Source organism: Paramisgurnus dabryanus, chromosome 24, assembly GCF_030506205.2.
Source record: "Paramisgurnus dabryanus chromosome 24, PD_genome_1.1, whole genome shotgun sequence".
Taxonomy (NCBI): Eukaryota; Metazoa; Chordata; class Actinopteri; order Cypriniformes; family Cobitidae; genus Paramisgurnus; species Paramisgurnus dabryanus.
The window spans coordinates 29,010,318-29,029,806 of NC_133360.1; the positions used below are offsets into that span (position 1 = coordinate 29,010,318).

The 19,489-nt window shown below is 37.1% G+C and overlaps 1 protein-coding gene across 1 annotated transcript; it reads left to right on the forward strand.

Annotated features, from left to right (window-relative positions):
• Window positions 1-5,345: 5,345 nt before the first annotated feature.
• LOC135741169 (uncharacterized) lies at window positions 5,346-11,538 on the forward strand. The gene is made up of 5 exons (XM_065259837.2): window positions 5,346-5,698; window positions 8,437-9,408; window positions 9,489-9,647; window positions 9,909-10,004; window positions 11,154-11,538. The coding sequence occupies exons 2-5, from the start codon at window positions 8,440-8,442 to the stop codon at window positions 11,472-11,474; spliced, it is 1,545 nt and encodes a 514-aa protein (XP_065115909.1). The 5' UTR covers window positions 5,346-5,698; window positions 8,437-8,439; the 3' UTR covers window positions 11,475-11,538.
• Window positions 11,539-19,489: the final 7,951 nt, after the last annotated feature.

Consider the following 19,489-nt stretch of genomic DNA (forward strand, 5'->3'; position numbering starts at 1 on the left):
GCTAAATCCACAAAAAGCACCGTTGACGCGCGTCTGGAGGTCTCGCGGACGCAAATAAGGTGTTTAGCGTACCGCACCAGAAGCTCACACTAAACGCCTCATTCGCGCCACGAGACCTCCAGACGCACGTCGACGCATCTTCACATTGACTTAAAATTGAAATCAATTGCGCTTGATGGCTCTACCACGGCTGTTGTAAACGCAGCATAATATTTTGGTACAGATATATACCTTGAATGTACTTTTAATTTAGCAATGTATACCTTACAGGTACCAACACGCATCTTTTCGATTCAAAAGTGTACTTTTTGGAAAGGGGTACCGTTGTATATTGTGTGATTTACTTGCGCACTAAATTTTAGTCATTCAAGACATTCACATGGAAATTCATGTCATGGGAGGGGCTTCTGCGAGACTGCTCACTTCCTGTAATCATGTCACTACAAGAGCAAGCTCCTGATTGGTTAATGTGGTGCGATTTTCCGTCAAAGTTCAGATTTTTCAATTCACACTTTTCCCGCGGCAACGCTCAATTCACCTAATTTGCGAGTCAATAAGGCGGATTTGCGTCTACAGTGCCACGCTAAATGCCTCGAGATGGGAATGTAAACGCATCTTTACATAGAAATTACGATTTCAATTAACTTCTATTGAAGAGAAGCTGCAGGTTCTTGCTATAGTGCCCATTAAGAGGAGATCACACTAAATACTTCAGAAATAATTATATATATCATCACTATACCATTGCAGAAACAAGCCTAAAGCCCAAGGCTTTTGCACAGTACTGTATATTTTTAAAATGTTTGTATTGTTGTAAACTATTATAGTGATTCAACTATTCAGATTTGGCTAATGTGGCCATATTTCTCTCTTAAGAGTAAAATGTCTATGTCCTTTACTAGGAGTCGATCTGAAATATAATTAAACATATTTGTTTCATTTCCATCTCACTTATCCTTGCCTAGAGGACAACTTAAGTACAAAAGTGCCACTTACTCCATTCTCCTCTATTCTTAAAGAGATTATTTATTTTTTCTGTAACACAAAAGCTGTTTTCTAACAGAATGCCCACAAAAGTTTTCTTTTAAATAAATAATTGAATATGCTTATAATATTTCCAAAAGCACAAATCGTTCGTGATTTAGACATCTTCACGTGGACACGTCAAAGGTGCACCAATGTGAAAGCATAATTACAATTTCAAACACAATTGGCTACAGAAGACTTGAAATATGGTGAACACATTTTATGGTACTTTTCGTCCATTTTAAAGTTTAAAATATTCAGTTTCCATCTGCTGTAATCGCACATAAAAGAGTACTAAAAAAAAACATTTTCCCCCACAGAAATTTTGTTTGATGACAATTTAGTAATGATTTTTTGGGTGCACCTTTCCTTTGAACTGACAACCCCAATACAAAAGGTATAACTTCCCATTTGTATGCCAACCACATCTCCCCTTCTCTTTTTCTCATCCATAAACTGCAGCATACTAAAACACATGCTCATATTCTCAGCCAGCATGTGGGAACGGTTTATTGAGCTCAGGCCCGACTTGGTCTCCATGGCCCTGGGCACCACGCTGCCTTTACATCCCTTGTATTGTATTCATGGCATCTCTGGGTTGTGCACATTCATATAGGTTATAATAGTCTGTGCCTGGAGGAAGCGTATCCCAGCTAAAAGGAGGTAAGGAGGCATTCCTGGCTGCTCTCCAGAGATACGAGTGGATTTATGGAGCTCGGGGGTCGAGACAATGAAACGACGTGTGCTTATCGAAGTGTGGAAAGAGGCTTTAAAGAAGCGTCGAGACACGGGTCGCCGTCTCGCCCTCTGGGGTCTGTGTGGACGATGTTCGCCTCCTCTTGTAGAGATTTGGCTGATGGGAAGTGGAGGAGGGAGTAATCCACCCGATCTTCTGAATATTAGTACCAGGAGATGATGAGAAGATGGCTCCCAGTTCTCTTATGGAGTTAATTACCAAGCACCGCATCGCTGTTTATCTGACAACCGTGTCTGTTTGTGAATATGATAAAGGTGCATGGGAATTGAAAAATGTGAGCTTGCTTTGCAGTAAAATAAATAAAGAGAGAAAGTAAACAGAATCACATTCATTGTTAAATAAGACTATTTACTGCATCTCTCTCCATTTGATCTAGAATTCACATCTTGTCTATTTTGTTATGATTTTGTTATTCAAAGTCAAAGAGGGAAAACCTTGCAACATGATCTCAAAAAGTTCAGTGTTATAGTCACGGAATATTTTGCTCATTTATCTGTGTCGATCTCACAGATCTCCGCATTTTTCTGTGTCCGCACCACGGACTTTCTTTTCTGTGCCAGTTTCAGGTATTGGTTGTTTTTCCTGTTTTTAAACCATTGTCGCTTGGGTTTGGGGTTTGGGTTAGGATGTCACTTTAAATATTGGTTTATACAATTTTTTCCATTTTTTTTACATTGTCCCCGGTAATATTCCCATATGTTTACGCTGTAGCCTTATTCCTGAGAGTGAGAGCTTTCATTTGATATAAGACTTGCCCATGTTTGTCATATTTGAAAAATATGAAATATGTGAAAATCATAATGAATTTTAAACTCTGTGTATGTTTTTATAATCATTCTGAATCTGATCTCTAAAAAAATCTCTTTACAAAATTATTCAGCTTTTTGCTAAAATTTTGTATTTTTTGAAGAAACCTACCTATATTTAAGAGGTTATAAAAAGAGAACAAATGAAGATGGGATGAAATGTTTTTTTTTCTCATTTTGTTTGTTAGATTGAAAGCAGAGAATCTGTTGTTTCATTTGATATATTTGTTTATTTGATATATTTTTAGACTAACATTTTCCCAGAAGGCATTTTGTGAAAATCACAAAAAAATGCCACACAACAAACACACGGCTGCTTTCTCTTTTCATGTTCCTGGTGTTATTGTACATTCATCAAATAGATGAATCATGAATTCTATATGTACCTTTAGCCCAACTGGTACAACATCACGCTCATAATGCCAAGGACATCTGTTCAATTCACAAGGAAAACACACTGACAGATAACATGAGCATTAACAATAACACAAAAATATGAGACAAAGTTCACTTTCTTTACATTTTACAGTTTTTGGTTGCTAGAGGATTCACAGAGCAACGATTTCTTGGAATATCATTACAAACTGTTTTAACATACTACATACAATAAAATTCTTGAATCTTGAAAATATTAAATAGTTTTTAAACGTGTTAAAGGTTAAAAGTTTGCTATATGTGCTTGTCCATACATACACTAACAGTTTACACTAACGTTTATTCGTCCCAGACTTGTAAACATACACTGTAAAAAATCCAACTTGCAAATTGTTAACTCAGTTTAAAATTTTAAGTTGAGTGGGCAAATTTTTGACTGCAATGTTGAGTTTACTTATAAAAACTATTTAACTGCAAGTGAACTATTATTTTGTCCAGTAAACAGAAACAATTAAGTTGAGAAAACGTAATATTTCGATTTTTAATTTCGACCGTTAAACTTCCTGTTGTTACGCATGCGCGGTCTGTCGTCGCGGTAACTAGCACGGGGTTTCCCTCTTCAATCACGCTGACGAAGGGACTCGGGAGTGGATTTCGTCTGTTAAGAGGTAAGTTTTTATTTTATTGTTGAAATTAAGATAAATAAAGTGTACTCCTAAACTATAAAGTGCAATGTTATGTTCCTAAAAAATAACTCATTTCTCATTCTATAGCACGTTGTATTTTCAAACAAGCTCAGACAGCGATATCAATCTTCATAGTTCAGCTGCTAACATTTGAAGGTCATAAAAAATACACGGTTAGAGTGTGTCAATTAAAACAATTACATATATAGAAGTGGATTTTGTGTGGTAGATAGTGTTAATTTTGTTCATAATGTTCGTCCTCTGTTTACTACAGGCATACTGTGCTGTAACATTAAGTTATACACGACCAAGTGTTCAGAACATGTGATTGAACCGTAATATAAGTTTGATTTAGTCTTCAAACGATTATAAAAATAAGATTATCTCCATAAAACGTTATTGTTCCACATTCTGTTATTTTGTTTTATAGTGGCACGCTTTAAATATTTTACGATATTATTTCATTCTTATTAACGTAGCATATGTGTGGTATATGGTAGGGCTGGACCAGAATATTCGTTCCGTGGGTTGACATTCGATTTTCTGTTTTGAGATTGGAATATATATATATATATAAATATTTTACTGCGTTAATACAGAGCTTTTGCCAAGCAGGAAGTGCGCTTCACGCTCCCGCTCTATAGGTGGCGCAGAGAGACCAACATCCATAGCCAACAGCCACCAAACGCCACCAGTGAAAGAGATCGCCTCGAACGTAAAGCGCGCTTCCTGCTTTGTCGTTCACGCTAATAGTGTTGTAAATAACGTTCAGTTTCTTGCAAAAACTGATTGATTTGCTTCACAAGACGTCAATATGTCACACGTAGTTGTGGGGGATTACTTTTGTATTGGATATATATGCTTTACCTCTCGACGTGGCGGATCGGTTGACTTGCATGACGGAGCACTGGGGTTTCTGCAAAATATCTTCTTTATTGTTCTACTGATGAAAAAAACATATTGGATGCTGTAAGTGTTATAAATAAACTAGATTTTGAATGTATGCTAACGTTTTATTACAGTTTGTTGAACTTCGTTCATTTATTTTCGTTGTTTTATTTAAGTAGCCTACACTTTACATTGTCAGTAATTACTGTGCTGCTAATTTCTGATACGGGAGTGTTTGTTTGTTAGAAAAATGTTAGGCTACCTTATTAAAAGTATTGCTCTTGTGTTTTGTTTCACTAATGTTGTTCTAGCATGGCGCCTGATAGGCACACCGCTTCCGGCTTGCGCTGTTCTGTAGTATTTCTAAAGTTTATTAATTCTAAACGTGTCACATGTCCATATTGCACGAAAAAAAGGCTCTACACTCCCTTGGGTCCGCAGCAACATATCCGCCACATGTGTACAACTGTAAACAGACAGACAGACAGACACACACACACACACACACACACACACACACACACACACACACACACACACACACACACACACACAGAGATTCCTGCCTTTATTAAAGAGAAAAATATGTTCATCCCCTCCTTCCGAAGCTTCGAATATTTGATTTGATTTCTACTAGAGCTTCAAAGCTCAAAAAATGGTATTCGGAACAGCCCTAGTATATGGTAACACTGTAAATTAAGGTCTCGTTCTTTAACATTAGTAAATGTATAAATTTACAATGAGCAATTAATTTTTTACAGTATTTATTAATCTTTAATAATAGTTAATAAAAAAACGGTTGTTCATTGTTTGTTTGTTTTAGTTCATAGTGCATTAACTAATGTTAACACATAAAACTTTTGATTGTAATAATGTATTAGTAAATGTTGAAATTAACACTGAGATTAATAAATGCTGTACAAGTATTGTTCATTCTTAGTTAATTACCTTTAATGTTAATTTTGTAGAAATGTAACATTGCACATCTCTAACTAATTCTTCTTCTTTTTATAGATTTGGAATGCAGTGTAAGTTTTGCAAATTTGCCCACAGTAGCAGAGAGGTCCTTTTGAAACACTACAGATTTCACCATTATCAAGGACGATCCTGGCAGCAGCCTTGCTTGTATACTGACTGCATCTGCACTTTCAAAACTGTAGGTGCGTTAAAATCACATTTGTCAAGAGCACACAAACAGACTACTGCAGTTAAAGAGCACTTTAATTTTTCATGTGAGTTATGTGATTTTAAAGATGTTTGTCAACCATCTCAGTTTTTAAACCATATCAGGAATCATTTGAAGAAACACGACACAGTCAAATGTCCTTTCAAAGATTGTGAGCTGACAACCAATGTCCTTTCAACTTTTAGTAGCCACATAGCTCGTAAACACAAGTCTCAAGGTTTTAAAGATTTCAGCTCTTCTGTTACATTTCAAACGGATGATTTGGAAAGCAATGAAGAATCCTGGTTGGAAGAGACTGGAGATCATATACCAAATCAACAGTCAAATGTTACAGATAGCACTGTTCCTTTAACTCTTTCTGGACCTGAAACAAGCTCGTATTCAGAGCCCGTAGATTATACAAGGTTAGAGAGCAAACTTGCATCATTGATCCTTTATATGCAGACAATATTGCATGTTTCAAAAAGTGCAACTCAGGAAATATTAAGTTGGATGAGTGATATTGTTTCCTTATCTAGTCATGCAGCAAAACAATCGATCAGGGAAATTTTAAGGAAATACGAAAGCCACATTGATGATTCATTGGCAGAGGAGCTTTCTGATTTGATATCAGCAGAAGTGCTTAGAACAAATCCTGTTTTTACAGCCACTGCAAAGAAGGGTACACTCTCAACAGATTATCGAAGGAATGCTTATTTTAAAGAACATTTTCAAGTAATTGATCCGGTGGAGTACCGTTATGATAGGCTACATCAAAATACCTTTGTGTATGTCTCGGTGTTGACAGTTCTTCAAGTGTTACTCAACAGAGCAGATGTCTTGGAAAGGGCTGTTTTTGTAGAGGATGAGTTACCAGGACATTACACATCTACTCGTAGTGGGCAGTACTACAAAGCAAACCAACTTTTAGGTGTTCAAAGTGATTGCCTTTCAGTGGGTATTTACATTGATGATTTTGAGGTTTGCAATCCCCTGGGCACTTCGAAAAAGATTCACAAGATCACAGCTGTTTATTGGGTGCTTCTAAATTTGCCTGCAAAATTCCGTTCTACACTGCCCTCAATACAACTGGCTCTACTTGGAAAGAGCAATGATGTAAAAAATTTTGGCTTTGACAAATTTTTCGATCCACTCTTAAAAGACATGAAAGACCTGGAGCAGCAAGGTGTCTTTGTTGAAGCTCTGAATGCACATCTTAGAGGAACAGTGTTTTGTGTGTGTGCTGACAATCTTGGGGCTCACGGTCTTGCTGGCTTTCAAGAAAGCTTTCAAGCAGAGAACCTGTGTAGATTTTGCCAAGTCAGCAAAGATGACATACAGAAACAAGATGCAAGTTTTTTTCAGCTTCGAACCGTTGAACAGCACAACTCCATTACAGATGAACTGAGAGACCACCATGAGCTTCAGAGCAAACTTGGTGTAAAAAAAGAATGTGTCCTCAGTAAGCACCTTTCTTTCTTTCACCCAATAACTGGATTTCCACCAGATGTCCTACATGACACATTGGAGGGAATTGTCCCATTCGAGTTATCAATTTGCTTGAAAGAACTCATCTCAAAGGGACATTTTACTCTTCTTACTCTGAACAACTGTATTAAATCCTTTCCTTACAAGGACTCAGACAGAGTGAACAGACCCCAAGTAATTTCCCAGTCCAGCTTTTCTAAGAAAACCATAGGTGGGAATGGCCACGAGAATTGGGCATTGCTACGCTTGTTACCTTTAATGATTGGTCACCTTGTAACCAATTCTGAGGCTGCTTGGGAAATTTTGATGGACTTAAGAGAGATAGTGGAGTTGGTAATGTCAGGCCAGTTCTCAGAAGCAACCCTATGCTTTTTAGAACGAAAAACTTTAGAACACCGACAACTACTCAAAGACACATTCCCAAACCTTAAATTGCGACCAAAACACCACTATGTGGAGCACTATCCGCACTTGATTCGCTGCTTTGGGCCATTAGTCGAGCTCTGGACAATCAGATTTGAGGCCAAGCATAGCTATTTCAAAGGTGTGGTGAGTGACGTCCACAATTTCAAAAACATTCCTCTCACTTTGGCAACTAAGCATCAGCTTATGATGGCCCATTTCCTCAATGGTCCAAGTCTCTTTTCTTTACCCTTGTCTGTGCAGAATGTGAAAATGGTAAGAACGTGTACATTAGAAGTGCTACAGAAGACTGCACTTCAGAAAAAATACCCACACAAAGAAGTTTTGTCTTTCGCGTCTGATGTACATCTGCATGGAATTCACTTCAGTGAAGGCATGATTTTGTCTTCAGGTCAATGCAGTGGCTTGCCTGAATTTTTCAGAATTCTCAGTGTACTAGTGAATGCTAACAAAGTTTCCTTCCTTTGCAAAAGGCTTTCGTCATGGTACATTGAACACTATAGGTGCTATGAGGTTTCTGAAACAAGCACAATTGAAATACTTGAGCCAGAGGACCTTAATGATTTCCAACCTCTCACCTCGTATACAATTCAGGGAAAGAACATGATTGCACTAAAGAAGTTCCTTCTCCATTAATTGTTCTTCACATAGCCACACCGCCTCCATTAAAATTGGGTCATTGTATTTTTATTTGAACTTTAAGCAAATTATGAAAGTTTTCACCTTTGAACTATCCCTTTAAATCATATAATGTTTTTGGCACATATTTATAAGTTTTGCCCTCTACTTGATGTAGTATAATTGTTTAATTATTTCTTACAGAATATGCGGCTGCGTGTTGTGTTGGCCCCTGATAATATTAGGAGGTTGGATATTTTGGAAAATCTCACTTCAGTTGAACACTTGAAAAGAATTCTTCAAGAAAAGCTCGAAATCAAGGTTGACTTTTTGATTCAATTTGAGGATCCAGAGTTCGGGAATGAACTCTGTAACTTGACCAATATAACAGAGCTTCCACCAGATAGAGCAGTGCTGAAGATACTCTTGAATCTACCTGAAGAATCTGAAACAGAGATCTCCATTTCCTCTTTAGACACTGCCAGTGTGTCAGCCCCATCCAACAGCTCAAACCAGAGTTCTCCTTCCTTTACTATGAGACAGCGTGAAAGTTCTCAGTGGCCCTCTACTTTCCCGATTCCCAAATTCACGTATGATGTCGAGTTACGGCTTGCCAAAGGGAATGAGAAATTTAAAGAAGATGGAACACTGCTCACAATACCAAGAGAAATGAAAATGGATATCTTGGATGCCATAGCTCAAGCTATTTTTTCATTCAAAGCTTATCCAAATAATCAAGAGTTGGAATCGGTGTCTGCTGCATTGGTTCAAAAGCATCCATGTCTCAAAGATCGGGGCTCAGGAACAGGTTATCACAGCTGGACTATGAGCATCAAATATAAGGTTGGCAACTACCGCCAGAAACTACGATCAGTAGGTTGCTCCGAAGTCGCTGTAAACCAGAGAAGAGCGAGTGAGGATTCTAGACGCTTGAAGAAAGCAAAGAGATGTGAGATAAACTTCCTCCCAGACATTCCAATTGGGGAGACTGAGTATTCTCTACAAAAGGAAAGAGATGCGCTACAGGAGGAACTAAAGAAGAAACATCTCAACATGGCATTTGTTGACTCAAAAATGGAACTGACATTCCCACTGAGAAGAAAGGAAATAGTCGACAAAGAACCTCTTGTGGCTGATGTCCTAAGGGAATGGCCAGCATTGTTTTTGGAAGATCAGGTGAGTTTTTAAATATGAATTGACTTGTGTTTTTTACATTGTGTAGACTTTATTCTTACTGTTAACTATGTTTTTTAAAGGTATCTGCTGAGTTTTACCGGATTACTCAAACCAACCTGAAGAGTACCTTTTTCTCATCTTTGGATGAATATGCATCACCGATGATCAAGCTGTACAGAGCCCGTGGTGGAGCATATGGAGAGGAAATGAAAACCCTCCTGGACCAACTTGATAATCAGGTATTTATCAAATCTCTCTCAAGAATCTCTGGTTAAAGTGAACTAACATGATATTTTTGGATGCTACCCCTTTTTTAATGTGAAATGTAGGTATTTGTGCATGCAATCGATCTGCAAAGTTACAAAGTCCACATGAAAGTTTGATGATTTCTCGAAAAGAAAACCTCTGCCAGTAAAACTTACATTTGGAGCGTTATTTCTGCTTCTGGTTGGATATAACATGTATATAATTTTATCTGTATTTGTTTTTCTGTCTTTCAGACCTCTGATGTCCTTGCTCATAGAAAGGCTACAGCTCTCAAAGGGCTCCCGGTGTTTATGAGAGAAAAATCAGGAAACTTTCTGAGGACTTGCCTGGTAAGAAGATGCATCAACTAACTGTTTTATCTGACATGAGGCAGGGCAGGGAAAAGAGAAATTAGGAGACAAAGTGATGGTAAAAAAAAGTTTATTTAATACTTGGTAATGCTTAAAGGATAATTCTGGTATTTAACACTTTGAGTCTCATTTCTGGTTTGTTTTGGATGAACTACAGTGATGGACATTGAAATTTTGACAATAGGTCGTCTCTTGACTTTTTGACTCGTTTAGAAGCGTCTCTTGACTGCTTCAGAATGGAAGTCAATGACCATGCACAAACATGTCATTAAAACAACACTTAACGTTCATTTTCAAAACTGTGCTACTCACCGAGTGGTTCGTGGTGTTCGTTGATGATTAAAAACAAATATATTAAACACGACAGCAACTGTATTTTGCTACACTACTTGTTTTTAATCATCAACAAACACCACGAACCACTCGGTGAGTAGCACAGTTTTGAAAATGAACGTTAAGTGTTGTTTTAATGACATGTTTGTGCATGGCCCTTGACCTCCATTCTGAAGCAGTCAAGAGACGCTTCTAAACGAGTCAAAAAGTCAAGACACGGAAGATATTTAGAAGAATGTCATTAACCAGACAGTTTCTGGTCTTTTTGACTTCCATAGTAGGAAAAAATATATACTATGGAAGTCAATGAGACCATGAAACTGTCTGGTTACTGACATTCTTCTAAATATCTTCCTTTCTGTTGAGCAGAAGAAAGAAATTCATAAAGGATTGAAACAACATGAGGGTGAGTAAATGATGACAGAATTTTCACTTTAGAGTGGAGTATCCGTTTAACTAATGAAACATTATTGTTAAGTGTTACCGTTTTAATTTTTCTCAGTGATCAGTCTGATTTCACCTGAGGGCACAAATTCATTAAGTGTTATGCCAAAGCGAACACAATGGAATATTACTGTTTCGCAATATTGAGACATTGAAAAACTTGATATTGAGACATTCCCTCTGATCTTCAACCTGTGAAAACAATAAAGTACACATTCATGAGATTAAAAAAGTGTAGCAATAGTAAAGAATAAATAAAATTAAAGAGTGTACAAGAATATGAATACAGCAGATATAAACTAAGAGAAATTAAATTTACTAACCCTGTTTTTATGCTGCTTTTTACTCCAGGACACAGAGCCAGAAGACCAATACACAAAGGGGATGAAGATGGGCATCTTAAGTATCGTCAAAGACAATGTTGGTACCATCCATTCCAGTCCAAATGTAAGGTGTCTATCTGTTGTTCTTGAGGAGCTAGTTGTGCTGGATAATGTCCAAGACCTTCCCACTGCTGTTGTTCTCCTGTTTGGGTTGATTTACTGCCTGAACATGAACTATCCCAAAGAACTTAAATACACTTTTGAAACTATTCAAAAAGTGTTTATTGGCCTTGACCCCCAGTGCTCACAACGGGTCCAGTCATTCAAAAACAAAGTAATGTCTATGTAGCTGCAGTCAATAAGCAAGGCAAGCACTAATTTGTTCTTCCAGTTCTTCCCGTTCAGAAACTTAAAGGGATACTTCACCGATTTAGCATTCAGCTTTGTATCTGTAGAAACCCGGCAGTATTACTGAATGACCATGTTTCCCTCCCTCATTTCCCCCTGAGAGGAGAGATATCTGCATTTTGGTTCTGCAAAAAAGTCCTCCGATGATGTAATATGACGATTTTTGCATCATCGGAGGACTTTTTTGCAGAACCAAAATGCAGATATCTCTCCTCTCAGGGGGAAATGATGGAGGGAAACATGGTCATTCAGTAATACTGCCGGGTTTCTACAGATACAAAGCTGAATGCTAAATCGGTGAAGTATCCCTTTAAGATTTGAGTTTTAATGTAAGGTGAAATGTTGTTTTAACAGTTTGTTACTTGATTACTTTAGCAAGTTTGTTGCATGGATGTGCTAAATGTAAGACAACATTTTAAAATACCATTCAAGGTGTGTTGTAACTGTTTTATCAGCATTTTAAGCTTGATACTGTAGCACTTAAAGACAAATGTTTTTACTCCAGCACTTTAAAATAATTTGTGTTGTATAATGCCAGCACTTTAAAAGCATTGCAAGATTGGAGGATAGTAGAACTTTACATGTTGATGATTAGAGTATAGAACTTTACATTAAAATTTCTGTACCACAGAAAATGTGTTTTGCAAAGTTTGAATAAAAAATGTTTGTAATGTTGAAAGTCTTTGCATTGCATTTACAGTAATCCCTGCATTTGGATTCTTATAATGTCAGGGCCATATAATAATTTGGGTGACAAAATAGTATGTAAAATTAGGTTAGAAGAAAATTTTAAGTTGAATAAACAAAAAAAAATAAAAGTTGAGTTAAATTAAAAAAATAAAGCAACCAGCTGCAAAGCTTTTTTGAGTTTACTGAACTTCAGGAACTCCGTAGTTGTGCTTACTCATTTCTCTGAGTTGGACTGGTAGTTGGATGAACTTCGACCACTGAAGTTGAGTAAACTCAAAAATGCTTTGCAGCTGGTTGCTTTATTTTTTTAAGTTTAATCAACTTTTAATTTTTTACAGTGTACATTATTAAGAGCATTGAACCATAAGGCAAAAATCAATCAAGATTCAGCTGGCCTCATATTCAATCCCATGAGCCACTCGAAAGTCATTAAGCTCCTATTTGACCCTTAATCACGATCATTCTGCAATCATTTCTAGTGTTCTTCAATCTCGCAAATGAGCGTCTTCATACTTCAACTCTTCCCTGAGATGTTAAACATTGGAAGCGAACAGGCAGGAGGCTAAAATCCCAAACGATTGAAGGGAATCGTTCGGAGGTAGATGTTCAATTAGACATTCTGATGGGAGGACTGTAAATGTTAAACTTACATTGATCAGTGGCATTGGAACACAGTGCACATTACAAGATTACAAATGACCGTTTGACATTGAGAGGTTTATTGATATGAACGTCCAAATAACAAACTGTATATTTGCAACGAATGAGGCAATAACAATGAGGCTAAAAGCTGGATGCATTAAAAAAACCTTATGATTTTGATTATGAGTGTCTATATTGGTTACCCAAAACAGATGGAACATTGACAGGAATGTGACACTACTGAATCAATAGCAGCAGAAGTGGCACTAGAAATGATGGTTTAGTGAGCTTGTCGTATGAATTGGATGTCATTCACACAGTCCTTACAGTGGAACAGTACAAAGACAATAAACAAACACCACATCTTTCTATTAAGTTATATTTGCGGGTTGCAAACAATGTCAGACATACACCATGACGCATAGAATCATAAATGAGTTGATTTTTTAAATGAATCAGCCATAAATAGTTTTACAATGGCATCGGTTTGAATCACTTTAATCCATTTATTTTTTACGTTATAATTATTTATTACACAACTCGTTGGGATGCTTTATTCTGATTGGCCAGTTGTGACATTAGCCAGGTTTGTGTTCCCCAGATACCAACAGCTCAAAACTAATAATACATGGTAACCCGAATCCTGCAAATCATTTTGACAGGTACAGTTTAATATTACACAGAATTAAATATAAATACTTAGTTTAATAACACTGAAAGGAAACATCTTGGCCGAAGCTGAATAAAATGAAATACTCAACCAAAGGCCGAAATTATTTTGCCGTTTTTTCACCATTACAAAAGTTACATTTGAAATGTCCTTTTTATTATATTTTTTCTCATTATTTAACATTCAAGCCATCATTATAGGGCTATTTACACCTGGACACTTCTCTGATCAGATAGCTATCTGGCTATTAAAACTGATATATTTTTTAATTTGACCACATAAATGAGTCTCGGCTAAACGGATATTAATCCGATCTTCTATTCCCGCGCAAAATGCAAATAACCTATTCATTACTATGCCTTAACTCATTCCGCGCAAGCCATTTTTAAAAAAGTTGCCCACCAGTATTTTTTGTGATTTTCACAAAAGTTTTACAAAATGCCTTCCAGGAAAATTTTCTTTTCATCCTAAAAACATTTCATCCTATCTAAATGTTTTTCTCTGCTTATAAACTCTTAAAATATGGTTATTTTTATTCAAAAATAAAAAAATTAGCATATTTTGTTAAGGAATTTTGTTAGAAATTAGATTGAGAATGATTATCAAAACATACACAGAGTTTAAAATCATTAAATAACTTTTTGGCTTCAGTTCTTTTCATAAGTTGGGTAAGAGCGCAATCTAGTGGATAATTGCAGGCTAACATTAAAATTCATCAGGAACACGCAAATGTTTTTTTATGCAAATGTTTTTATGCAAAAAAAATTATGCAAATGTTTTCTCTTAATTGACAAGAAAACTCATCAATGGCAGGGAAAGAGTTAAGAAACTTGTGACAATGCTTATATAGCACAGTATATTGAGCATGTTGTAGTGCTAAATGTTCTTGTGTCTTTCTCTGACACTTTTTAAATGCTTTCACCAACATGTTTGCTGCATTTATGTGTCTTTCTTTCTGCGATAACAACTGATTGCCTATAGTTTACTCATAGCCAGACTAAAGTTAACCTGGACTGTGAAATGACGACCATTGCTTGCTGAGTTGTATTAAACAGTATATCTTAACATTCCACTTCCTACCCTTCAATTATCAGTCCAGGCAGGTGCAAGGATAACCATACAGAAACTTCCCAAATTCTAAACAATGAGCTTTCAAACCTTTGAGAAGTTCGGCTTTTCTGAGCTGTCAAAGTAGCCTTGGTACGCACATCCTGCAAAATCTCATTATTCTCCTGTGAAATTAACACTGGCATTGACAAACCTCATGAGTCACTCGAACCTAATAAACACAACAAACTGAAGACAAACACTTTCACATTTCAGAACGCCCTCTATAGCTACTGCTAGCTCCGTTGCGTTAGCACTTAATGGCCTTGGATAAGTCCATGGTGATCAGTTGCCTAGCAATTAGCTTGAAGAAATGAACATTTCCAATTTAGACCTGACAAGGTAAAGTTGATTAGAGTTTCTCGTAATTACGGACTGTGTGTATACGGGACAGGCAATGCATTCGAAGAATTAGCTTGAGCTATAAATAAGAAATGTAAAAGGTCAGGTGCTTCGGAGTTGCGTAACAATACGGGCACGTGTCTAAGGTCACTTTCGGACGGATTCACATCGCGGCCAGATTACATGGAGCCAAAACAGTCTTATCTACTGTGACCTGGGGGAAATGTTGCATTGGAAAAACCAACCCTTTGGAAATGCGAAATAGTAAATTAGCATGAGTCTGAGTCTGTGTTTGGGCCTTTAAAAGAGGAAAATCACTTTGGTGAGGTCTTGGGGTCACCGAAACGGATTATGCATGGCATTTCTAATGGCATGCAAATTGCAAGTTTCATATGGATATGAGGGGCAGGGCTGTGTGACAGTACATACCATGCAACAGTGAAATGTGTCAGCTGGTTGAGATGTTGCTACCACGGTAGATATATCAACACGGCTGTCAGTGAGCAGGGCTGCCAAACGTTATTTCACAGAGATGAGAAAATAAAGCGAGGTGATTCCCAAATACGTCTAGATGAAGAAAAACCTAGACACAACAATTTAGTTGTTTACAGTTTCCAAACAAAGTCAAGTGAATCCTTATATTCTGGCATCGCTGTTGATTAGATGGGGGTACCACATGATATTTCACAGTGTGAGTCATTTAAAATCACGGTAACAGTATATTAGATTCGGGTGTATATACTTGCGCCCTTCAGCTACACTAACAGAAGTTTGGCTCACAAGTAGCATATCTGATTGAGGTCTATTCTGTGACGCTTTGTCAGCGGGATCCCTCGATAGAAAACATGAGCATCTAAAACAAAAATACTCCAGACTTCTGAACCGTGCGATGAACCCGCTCATGCCCCACCCCCCCCCGACAGTTGCAACGATCTCAAGCAAAACAATGCAAGGAAATAGATAGCGGCGTTTTAAGACAGTCTGGGAAACCAGAGGACCTCCCGATGCCCGAACGCCACTAGCGACATTTTGCAGAAAGCTGAGGCATATTGAAGGTCACTCTTAATAAAACTCAAAGCAGCAGCCGGGCTGGCCAACGTGAGCACGCATCTCAGGGATGTCTGAATTTCTCTGTGGAGAAACTGAGAGATAGAGAACAAGAGATCGAAAGAGCAGAGCGATAATGCTAACACGCTAGGGGGGGGTTTCTGAGTATCTTAAAAGGACAAAGTTCAGCTTTAGAAGGCACAGTCGCTGGCATTAGGCTTGCGTTGGCAATCTTTAGCACGTGGGTAGCGATTGCTTAATACAGTCAAACAGTTACAGAAAAAGTCTTGCATGAGATTTTTTGTTGAATAAGAAACCCATAAGAAGAATCACAGATGATATATCTTTGATATTTCGTTTCTCTTGAAAATAATGAGATATAAAAAAGCAAATGAAAAGTCTCCTGCTTCTCTTCTATTTTTTTTCTCAGAAAAAGACCCAGAAATCTTAGAAATGTGACACACATTTTACAAAAAGAATGATGAGTAATTTCCTAAAATGTCACGGGCCAACGGGTGGGCCTAAGGTGTTATTGCATATTTATTATTACATATCCTATAAACCTGAAATAATCTTGACAAACTATATATTATTGGAAAGCTTTAAAAATTTAGTTTTCATATTTCAAAGACGTAAGATGATAGAAATTGTATAGTGATTGTGATTTTGTCACTGACCCCATAGAAATACATATGAATTATTATATATTCATAATCAGTGGCGGCCGGTGACTTTACAATACAACATGTATTTAGTCCGTCATGTTGGTGGCTCGTCATGTCAAAGTATGGCTGTTTCTCAATATGTGTTTTTCAGGGATCTTGCGTCCTCGTGTTCTCGCTCTACGTCATCATAAGCTGTCAAAGTTTAATTCCAATTTCAAGAACGCAAGTACAAAAGACGCATGAAAATACCCGGATGTGTTCTTGATATCGAGGATGCATAGAGTGCAAAACAATGGCGGAGGAAGGAAATGCTACGTACAACGCGCGAGAGTGAGAAGTAAATTTTAAGTAAATTTTAAGTATTAAATACATAAAAAACGCAAATTTGATATTTTGAAATTTTGACCCTCGAAACAGAAGTCACCAGCAGCCACTCATCATAATTCTATTATCCTTTAAAATAAATGTATACATTTTCAAAAATCTTGACAACCTATATATCATTGGAAAGCTTTTTAAAAATGTTGTTTTCATATTTCAAAACTTTTAGAAGTCATAATAATAGAGTGGCAGTAATTTATCAATTTGTGACAAGAGTATGCAGCAAGCTATACCTAGTGGCCGTTGTTGGACACAAACCAATTTTTTTTTATTTTAGCTTGAAATTTGGGTCAAAACTAGTCGAGACTTATGACAAAAATTTTTTAGCATTTGGGCACAAAACATAATTTTTTTTATAGCTTTTAAATAAATTAAATAATAAATTAATAAAATAATAAAACTCCAGACACTTCAGTGAAAAAACTTGTTAAGTGTCTTATTTAAAAAAAACTGAGATTTTGCTTTTATTTTTAAATATTATATATTTCTATTTATTAAATATTTCAACATGTTTTTAATATTAAATATCACAAAATTTACTCAAATCCATTTTTTACTCACATTTATTTAACTTATACAATCTACATTAGTTTTACAGCTCAAAATCCTTAAAGAATACCAATTGTCTCATCTTTTTTTTTTTCTCTTAAGCAATTTTAGGCCAGTCATCTGAGATTAAATTGAAACCTAAATGAAACACAACTGAGAAGTCCATCAAATCTATAAACAAGCAACCTGTGAGCAATATCGTTTTCCTCTGGAAATGGCTCATATCATGGTGAGGAGATCAGCTGGACAGTCTTGACAGTTTACTGTTTGTTTTGATCGGCGCTGACCATCAAATACCTATAGACCCAAACCTTAGTCTGGCTTGAGCCATTTAATTTCCAAATGCGAGTGCCCACCGTGACCCCAAGACTGAGCAACATTAACAACTCATCAAACGTTAACTACTACTAATAAAGGTGCTGGTGAGCAAGCAGCTCCTCGGGGAACCTCTGGAAAGCTGAAATTGGCCGGCCCTTTGTTTACCTTCGTAAATCTGTCACGGTTTATTTTTTAAAAGCCGGTGGCTGTTGCCTTCGTGGCCATTTTTCAAAACATTTTAAAGGTCTCAATAAATTATTAATTTGGTAATACATCATTGTTGTGTGCTCGTAAAACCATTGATTTTTATTCATTTCCTAAAATTTCATTAGCGGTTATAAGGAATGCATCTCTGCTATTGCTCATACTTAAGGTTCAATACCACCAGCACTTAATATTAAAGGAACCGTTTACCCAGCAACCACTAAGCCAACCAATATTGCTTCCCTGAATATCATATGTGTAGTTATGATTTCTTGTGAGTAGAAGCTTCAATTGAAGACCTTAGCTGCCAGATTAAAATTTAAATGTGTGTCATCTTTAGCAGCTTATGTGAATATAAAGGCTATTCAACTTTATTTGTTTGTGAAATGACCACCAGTTTCATCACCACCAGTTTCATGCATAGACCTTCCGCACACCACCATAGCCTGACCTTGACTTTACCTAGCATGTCCTTTCTGATTTCCCGCTTCGCGTGGACACTTTAATCCCTGTTCAATATGTAATTTCGTTTTGAAATAAAACCCCCTCCAAGGCGTGAACCCTTGCTTTTGTCCTAGGTTCCCACCGCAATACCTTAAGCTAAACTTAGAGAATATGGAGTGACTTTAAAGGAACTGAAGATAACTTAAAATCCTGAGGCGAATGACATGGGTGCAAGCACAATATGAATTTCAAAATAGACTTTCGCATTTCGGTCTCACGGGGTCCTGCAAAGGAGCATGATGCCAAAGTTGCAAAATGGGCAAAAATATCTGAATTACTTCTCTTAGACAAGCAACGAGTTTAGGTAAAGAACAAATAGTTTCCAAGACTTTCTCATGAGAAACAAGCACAGGAATCTCAAGTCTCTAAAGTTTCAAAAGAAATTTCAAGCATGTCTGAAACTGTGCTGAGATTTGACACGCGAATCAGTTTGTCTGTTCCCTGGGAACGAACCCATGACCTTTTGCGGTGCTAACGCAATGCACTACCCAGAGTTTGTGTCTCTTTTTCCCTTCGGAGACAAAGTTGATACTCTAACTGAGATGTCAAAAATAGCCTCCTGGGCTACAAAAGAGCAATTTTTCCTCCAAGGGGGATGTCGGCGTACCCGTCAAATTTTGCCTCAAACTCCCCATCTAGCAGTCACACAACCAGACCCACACGCCACAGGACAGAGTTTAGTCAGAGAAACAGAAAAGAAGAGGGAAAAGCAGCTTTTAAAAGCCCAAGTTATCTCTTTCCCCCTCTCGTCTTTTATCTTCCCTTCCCTCCGTTCTGCCCGAGAGCTGTCGGCGACTTCTTAGTTCCTCTTTCACTTTTCTGCACTGGCGTACTGAT

What these genes read in the sequence shown, in the direction of transcription:
- LOC135741169 (XM_065259837.2), top strand. Translation starts at nt 8,440, where the DNA reads ATGCGGCTGCGTGTTGTGTTGGCCCCTGATAATATTAGGAGGTTGGAT. An exon ending in CATTGTTTTTGGAAGATCAG is followed by an intron (nt 9,409 to 9,488) that starts GTGAGTTTTTAA and finishes TGTTTTTTAAAG; the next exon opens with GTATCTGCTGAGTTTTACCG. An exon ending in ACTTTCTGAGGACTTGCCTG is followed by an intron (nt 10,005 to 11,153) that starts GTAAGAAGATGC and finishes TTTTTACTCCAG; the next exon opens with GACACAGAGCCAGAAGACCA.